Raw genomic sequence first — 8,096 nt, 5'->3', positions numbered from 1 at the left:
AACTCCTTTTTCCAGTGATCAAACTTTTTAGCAAAGTAAAAAATGTCGTTAAGCTGCAGGTTTCCCACGCTTTTATGGAAGTTTTCAGTGGTCTCTTTCGTATTGCCACATAAAAAATTCTTTGCGTGTACGCTCGTAATCCTGCAATTACAAATGTACGACGGTAACAAGGAAAAAATACGAAACAACGAAAGCAATGGATGTTTCTGACAATGGACGTTATGTGCGTTCACGCGATTATAATTTATTCACTCACTAATATTGACTGCCAAAGGCGCCAACAAATCGATACGCAACCATATCTTTCGTTATGCTTATTTTGGTTGCTGAAATATTTATAACGATACGAACATGCACATATAACAAACTTTGTTCTATCGAAAATTATAAGTTGAGAGTATAAGTAACGAGTGAAGACTTCTTTTCCTCGATAGTGCAAGACGGTATCCTTTTAACTGTTGGCATGGATCGTTCAAGTAGATATAACGGTGCTGTTTTCCACTACCAGCCCACGTTTATATTTAGATTAATTATCCTTCTATTTAAGAGTATTAACATGATTGAAGTTTTCATAATCTTCTTTACATAGATATCCAAGTGTGCGACTGATTTTTTCAATAAAATTTATCAAAATATATCGCTCAAAAGAACTGATTATAAAATTAGGTTTTCTAAAAGAATATAATGGCTATTCGTCTCGCGTAATAACAAGAAAATGCTTCGTAAATTCCATTGATACATTAAAATTCCATTGATACTATAAAAATTAAATTCTCTACAACTTTTTATTTAGAAAAGTCGATATATTCAAATATACCCGTGCAGTCCATTTTTAACTCATTTGTTGATGTATTTGTTTCTACAGGCAAATTTTGCATTATATGTAAAATTTTAGCTTTTAGCGTAAAGTGAAACTTTAGTTTCCAATGACAGATTTCGAATGGGCGATTAGTATAAATCGGTTTATGCTAAACATCGTCGGTTTGTGGCCGCCAGATCGTGATTCGCGACAAATCGTAGGACCGAAACTTCGACAGCTGTGCAGTTTTATAACGATAGTTTTCGTACTCATGATACCGAATTTAATATCATTGATAAGAGTATGGGGTGACATGATATCAATGATAAATAATATGCAACTTAGTCTACCTCTGACCATTACAATTTTGAAAGTCTGTATTATTTCGTACAAACAAGAAGGTATATTATGTTTAATATAATGTTTTCTTATCGATAACATTTGCAAAATTTATTGAATTTGTAAAACGCGCGAAAGTATCCACAAGAAATAGTAACTCATAACTTCTTATTATAGTTTTAGCCCCTCTAATTGATATGATTGAAGAAGATTGGATGAAGGTAAAGATTAAAGAGGAGCGAGACGTTATGCTAAGATACGCCAGAATTACTCGTCCGATCGCTATGTGCGGATTGTTCATAATAGTTTTAGCATTAATCATTGGGTTTGGTTTACCATATCTTAAAATGACAAGGAGATATATTACCAACTTAACTAACTCTGGAAAACATTTACCGATACCAACATACTACCTACACGATGTGACCAAGAGTCCGCAGTTCGAGCTCACACTACTGGCGCAAATTTTCGCAATGATCTTATGTGGCATGTTTTATTCTGGGATCGACAACTTGTTTGGACTATTAGTTTTTCACGTATGCGGTCAATTAGAAAATTTACATTTGCGGTTGACACATATGAAGAAGTATCTCAACTATAACGAAATTTTGAAATATAACGTCCAAGATCACATTCGTTTGATCAGGTACTCAAAATGAATTATCAAGAAAGACAGATACTTTTCGAAAAATCTTATATTTAAACACCTTACAAAATTATATTTTTCTCTGAGAAACTGTTGCTGTTTCAGATCTATCGAAATCATTGACGATACTTTCAATTTAATGCTACTTGGCATGTTATTTTACTTTGCAGGACTATTTTGTCTGCAAGGATTTCTCATAATTTTTGTAAGTCCAAAATGATTATGCACGAAATTACTTGATTAACCCTTTAAGTCATAATGTATCATATATGATATACCTTTTGTACAGTAGTTTTTACAAATTTAAATTAATTTGTAGAAACTTCGAGGCGATAGAGGTGAATTTATTGTGAAGCTTAGATGTCCCTCTAACAGAATCATCTGCATAGAACATTAAATTTTGCAAATTTAATTATTCATAAATAAATTAATATAAAGAAGTGGTATTTTCTTTAAACTCATTTGCTAAATATATTGTAAAATAAATCTATAGAGGAATGGTTGATGCTTTTTGAGCTGTAAATAATAACGCAACCTCAAAAATTTTTAAATTCATAATGACGAACTCAATATAGCGAGCTAAAATACCAATAATCGGGATAAGTTATATTTCTTTCCGAGTGAAGTTGAGTCTGTGAATAACTTAAATTTAAAAAAAAGTGATTTTAAACTCGTGATCTCAGGGACGACAAAAACCCTCGGCTATCAATTTTCACGGAAATTGAGGGAATTTTTAAAATTATTGTCCGCGTGCTATATTGCATCCTCCATCTTCAATTTTTAAAAACTGACTTTAAATTTATAATTAGTGATCCTAAAAACTCCTAGAAACCGATTGAACAAAGGAAAAGAAAAATTCGTGACTTAAAGGGTTAAAGAGTTTTTCCTACAGCTCTCGATAATTTGAAACGAACATATATTAACAATCTACAAATTATACGTGTTCATCTAGTTTAATATTTAATAATATTCTTCTTAATTTTCCTCATGCACAATGATTTTTGAGTATAACATGATGAGTTTCAGATGATACAGATTTTAAATTGTATAACTTGTATTGGTAACTATTTAGGTTATTAATCAAAAAGACCAATTATCAGTTATCCAGTTAAGTTGGTTTGTCCTGACGATTATATCTGCTTGTTCACACATGTGTCTTTATTGTGCCGTTGGTGAAATTCTAGTAACACGGGTAAGTTAAAGAATATGACAAAGACTTTAATGATAGAAAGAGAAAATTATATACTTTTATTACTTACAAAGGACATTCGGCAAAGCAAAAAGTATGTTATGTAGTTATCTAAATGATATTGTTGCTGAGTTAACAATAATCTGTGAAAAGTGCAATAATATAAAAAATAATAAGTAATTTTTTATGACAATAGAGGTTAGTTGGCATATATGTAATATATATTATCGTAGTATTTTTTTTCCAGAATCAAATGGCGCTGTCAGCTTTTACGAAAAATCATTTTACAACTTAATTAAGTTTAAGCAATTTAACAAAATTGCTAAATTGCTAAAAATGTTTTCAATTCCGCTAACTCATTATAGACCATAGCAAACCCAGCAAAGATATTATCTAGGTAATATATGGGTTATAGTATCAAATAAAAACAATAATTTTTTAATAAAAAAGTCGAAAAAATTATTTATTTATTGTTATAAACTATTTATTCATTTAAATTATTTATTTTTTTATATATAACTTTTTCGACTTTTTTATTGAAAAGTTATACTTTTTACTAGATACTATAATCGATATATTACCTAGATAATGAGTTAATGGAAGTGAAAAAATTTTTAAAATCATTTATTCAATAAAGAAATAGTGAATTGATACTTTCACACACCCACACAACACACACACACACACACACACACACACACACACACACACACACATCTCTGAACATCAAAGACCTATACTATTTCTTTATACTATTATATTATAATGAGAATATACGTAGAATATAAAAATTATTTACGCGTGATTCAGCTCCGAATCAACATTATTACAAATATTTATCAGCATCGCTATCATGTATCGTGCGTGCTTACAATGAAGAAAGAAAATTATAAGCCGTCAACGGCGACTAGACAGGATTGGTATAACATAGTTATGGACAACGGGCATTTATATCTTTATCTTACAAAAATTAATTTTCGCAACATAATTTTATCATATATGATTGAATTTTGTCATATATAATTTTATCATACATGACTGAATTTAGCATAATATATGCTTTAATTATAAAATTCTAATTTTAATTAACTTTAATTAACAAGGAAAGGTTAATAAATTTTGTTGAAATATTTAAAAACAAGTAGTAGAAGTATTTTGAAAAATATACCATTTTTTTTAATCTATATATACTATCGTGAAGTATATTTAAAACCATAAAATTTTTCTTTAAATTATTTTTTCATATCCTTCCGTTCCAATGATATTCACATAAAACTGTAAAAATCGATTTTTTCCAAAGGATATTTTCAATCCAAAAACCGCATTTCCGCATCAACAAAACTTTGTTATTATAATCTATTATATGATTGTACAAAATATTAAATTTTTGTGAACTTTGCGTTGCTGGATGTCTCTTGTTAGAGTATTTTTCATAACTTATCTGTTACAACTAGAAATCATTCTATTATCACTGTATTAGTTTTGAGAAAAAACATTTTTTTTTAATATTAAAAAATTTTCAAAGATGAATCCTAGATGAACAACCAGACATAAATATAAAAATCTAATAACAACCTACACAAGATATCAACAATCCACTATCAATAAATGTACCAAATGTATGGTATAGAACGCCCCAAAAAGTCAACCATATGTTTCAGTTAACATTTTTATCATTCTAAGTTAAAATAAAAAAAAGTTATACGCAAGCATTATTAAATATAAAAAAATAATAGTAAGACGTGCATAGCGCGCACGCGATGAAAACATAAACGTCAAAAGTAATCAACAGCATGTAATTTGGTTTTCAAGTTTTACATTTCACTTCACGTGCTGATAAAAAAATTGTAAAACTATTATTGTGAAATTATCACTTCACTGGAAACATCTTACTTTAAACACCTCACTTGTAGTTGAATTTCGCTGAGCACAACTGCAGTTATCTTACACTCATTGTACAAGTCAAAGGCATATTAGCGGTAAACAGTCAACGGCACCGTATTATTCACGTCTTTCTCTATATGCTGTGTTTCAATTGTCCGCTGAAAGTTACCGCAACTAAAGACTCGTCAATACTGCAGCATAGAAGTGCTGACTAGATGGCAACTCCTTTTTCCAGTGATCAAACTTTTTAGCAAAGTAAAAAATGTCGTTAAGCTGCAGGTTTCCCACGCTTTTATGGAAGTTTTCAGTGGTCTCTTTCGTATTGCCACATAAAAAATTCTTTGCGTGCACGCTCGTAATCCTGCAGTTACAAATGTACGACGGTAACAAGGAAAAAATACGAAACAACGAAAGCAATGGATATTTCTGACAACGGATGTTATGTACGTTCACGCGATTATAATTTATTCACTCACTCATATTGACTGCCAAAGGCATCAATAAAACGATACGCAACCATATCTTTCGTAATGCTTACTTTGATTACTAAAATATTTATAACGACACGAACATACACATATAACGAACTTTGTTCTACCGAGAATTATATTTTGAGAGTATACGTAACGAGTGAAAACTTTTCCTCGATAGTGCAAGACAGTATCCTTTTAACTCTTGGCATGGATCGTTCAAGTGGATATAACGGTGCTGTTTTCCACTACCAGTCCACGTTTTTATTCAAATTAATTATCCTTCTATTTAAGAATATTAACATGATTAAAGTTTTCATAATTTTCTTTACATAGATATCCAAATGTGCGACAGATTTCTTCAATAAAATTTATCAAAATATACCGTTCAAAAGAAATGATTATGAAATTTGATTATGAAAGAACATAATGGCTATTTATTTCGCATAATAATACAGCAATGATCTGTAAATTCCATTGATATATTAATAACTAAGAAAAATTCAATTCTTTACAACTTCTTATTTAGAAAAGTCGATATGTTAAAGCATGCTAATGCAATCCATTTTCAATTCATTCGTTTATGTATTAGTTTCTACAGACAAACATTATATGTAAAATTATAGTTTAAAATTATAACTTTTAGTGTAAAGTAAAACTTAAATTTCCAATAACAGATTTCGAATGGGCGATTAGTGTAAATCGGTTTATGCTAAAAATCGTCGGTTTGTGGCCGCCAGATCAGGATTCGCGACAAATCGTAGGACTGAAACTTCGACAGCTGTGCAGTTTCATCACGATACTTTTCGTAGTCACGATACCGAATTTAATATCATTGATAAGAGTATGGGGTGACATGATACTAATAGTAGATAATATGCATATTAGTCTATCTCTGTCGATTACGATTTTGAAAGTCTTCATTATTTTGTACAAACAAAAAGGTACATTATGTTAAGTAGAGTATTTTCTTATCGGTAACAGTTGTAATAATTTATAAAATTTGTAAAATGCGCAAAAGTATCCGCGTAGAGAAATAGTAACTCATAACTTATTACAGTTATTCTTATTACAGTTTTATCCCCTCTAATTGATATGATTGAAGAAGATTGGATGAAGGTAAAGATTAAAGAGGAACGAGACGTTATGCTGAGATGCGCCAGAATTATTCGCCCGATCGCTATGTGCGGATTCTTCATGATAGTTTTTGCATTAATCATTATGTTTGGTTTACCGTGTTTCGAAGTGACAAGAAATTATGTGACCAATTCAACCTACTCTAGAAAACATTTACCGTTACCAACATACTACCTGCACGACGTGACTAAGAGTCCACAGTACGAGCTAACGCTACTGGCGCAAATTTTCGCAATGTTCTTATGTGGCATCTCTTATTCTGGGATCGACAATTTGTTTGGACTATTAGTTTTTCACGTATGCGGTCAATTAGAAAATTTACATTTACGGTTAACACATATGAAGAAGTACCCCAATTATAATGATGTTTTAAAATATAATGTCCATGATCACATTCGTTTGATGAGGTACTCAAAATAGATTGTCAAGATAAAAACTGTTGAAAAAATCGTGTACTTTAACACGGTTTTTATCTGAAAAGTACATTTTTCTCTGAAGAGCAGTTGCTGTTTCAGATCTATCGAAATGATTAACGATACTTTCAATTTAATTCTACTTGGCCTGGTATTTTACTTTGCTATACTATTTTGTCTACAAGGATTTCTCATAGTTAATGTAAGTCCAAAATAATCGTGCACGAGATTACCTATTAATTAAAGAGGCTTCCCTACAGTTCTCGATAATTTGAAACGAACATATATGAACAAGCTATAAGCTATATTAATATTTAATAATATTCTTAACAATTTTTCTCATGTATAATACTTTTTGAGTATAACATAATGAATTTCGGAGGATATAGCATTTTAAGATTGTATGACTTATATTGGTGACTGTTTAGGTTATGATTCAAAAATACCAATTATCAATTAACCAATTAGGTTGGTTTATCATAGGGATTGTATCTCTTTTTTTACACATGTGTCTTTATTGTGCTGTTGGTGAAATTCTAGCGACACAGGTGAGTGAAAGAATATAATAGAGACTTTAATGGTTAAATAGAAAGAGAAAATTATACAATTTTACTTAAAAAAGACATTCGGTAATGCGAAAAGTTAAAAAATATTCACTTTCTGTTTGACGGCTTAACCTTCTTTTCTGTCCTTCATAAATTCTTACAATATATAATAATAATGCTGATAGGTATTTGTAGTATATTTGTAGTACACACAGGCTTGATTATATAAATAATATCTATATAATCTATGTTGGTCCAATATTCGTAATTCAATATTAGACAAAATGTGAAATATAACATTGGTCCAATATTTGGAATTCAATATTGATCCATTACTTGAAATTCAATATTGATCCAGTATAGGGAATTCACTATTGGCCAAATAATTGAAATGCAATATTAGTCTAATATTGGAAATCCACTATTGGCTATAAAATTCTAGGCGTCTACTTTGTAATAGTGAGCCAATATTGGGAATTCAATGCGTTGCCAATATTGGCCCAATGAACTGTGCTGCTAGTGGAATTAGAGTAGTAGAAGTATTTTGAAAAATGTACTATTTTTTAACCTAGATACGCTATCATAAAGTACATTTAAAACCATAAAACTTTTCTTTAAATTATTTTTTCATATCTTTCCGTTCCAATGATATTTGTATAGAACTATAAAAATTA

The 8,096-nt window shown here is 30.1% G+C and overlaps 3 protein-coding genes across 3 annotated transcripts in view; all 3 read left to right on the top strand.

The window, feature by feature from the left end:
- Positions 1-97, top strand: part of LOC116848890 — a 6,324-nt gene extending 6,227 nt beyond the window's left edge. The window contains exon 6 of the mRNA XM_032825449.1: positions 16-97. Within this exon, the coding sequence (XP_032681340.1) occupies positions 16-18 (3 nt within the window). The 3' untranslated portion in view covers positions 19-97. The remainder of the gene's footprint in view (positions 1-15) is intronic.
- Positions 98-516: 419 nt separating this feature from the next.
- LOC116848885 lies at positions 517-3,338 on the top strand. Its single transcript, XM_032825446.1, has 5 exons — positions 517-1,200; positions 1,316-1,784; positions 1,890-1,989; positions 2,857-2,976; positions 3,221-3,338. Exons 1-5 carry the CDS (start codon positions 927-929, stop codon positions 3,266-3,268), a joined length of 1,011 nt encoding a protein of 336 aa, XP_032681337.1. The 5' UTR covers positions 517-926; the 3' UTR covers positions 3,269-3,338.
- A 2,172-nt stretch (positions 3,339-5,510) lies between these two features.
- Positions 5,511-7,443, top strand: LOC116848891 (odorant receptor 13a-like). Its single transcript, XM_032825450.1, has 5 exons — positions 5,511-5,562; positions 6,005-6,271; positions 6,403-6,871; positions 6,980-7,079; positions 7,306-7,443. The coding sequence occupies exons 1-5, from the start codon at positions 5,538-5,540 to the stop codon at positions 7,441-7,443; spliced, it is 999 nt and encodes a 332-aa protein (XP_032681341.1). The 5' UTR covers positions 5,511-5,537.
- Positions 7,444-8,096: the final 653 nt, after the last annotated feature.

Source organism: Odontomachus brunneus, unplaced genomic scaffold (assembly GCF_010583005.1).
Source record: "Odontomachus brunneus isolate Ranch 3 - 2012 unplaced genomic scaffold, Obru_v1 Obru_scaffold_101, whole genome shotgun sequence".
Lineage (NCBI taxonomy): Eukaryota > Metazoa > Arthropoda > Insecta > Hymenoptera > Formicidae > Odontomachus > Odontomachus brunneus.
This window is presented reverse-complemented; position numbering and strand designations above follow the sequence as displayed.

Excerpts from the sequence above, each read along its gene's own strand:
- LOC116848885 (XM_032825446.1), top strand. The coding sequence starts at position 927 with ATGACAGATTTCGAATGGGCGATTAGTATAAATCGGTTTATGCTAAAC. Across the intron at positions 1,201-1,315 it reads TATTTCGTACAAACAAGAAG|TTTTAGCCCCTCTAATTGAT; the intron begins GTATATTATGTT and ends TTCTTATTATAG. Across the intron at positions 1,785-1,889 it reads GATCACATTCGTTTGATCAG|ATCTATCGAAATCATTGACG; the intron begins GTACTCAAAATG and ends TTGCTGTTTCAG.
- LOC116848891 (XM_032825450.1), top strand. The coding sequence starts at position 5,538 with ATGGATCGTTCAAGTGGATATAACG. Across the intron at positions 6,272-6,402 it reads TATTTTGTACAAACAAAAAG|TTTTATCCCCTCTAATTGAT; the intron begins GTACATTATGTT and ends TTCTTATTACAG. Across the intron at positions 7,080-7,305 it reads AAGGATTTCTCATAGTTAAT|GTTATGATTCAAAAATACCA; the intron begins GTAAGTCCAAAA and ends GTGACTGTTTAG.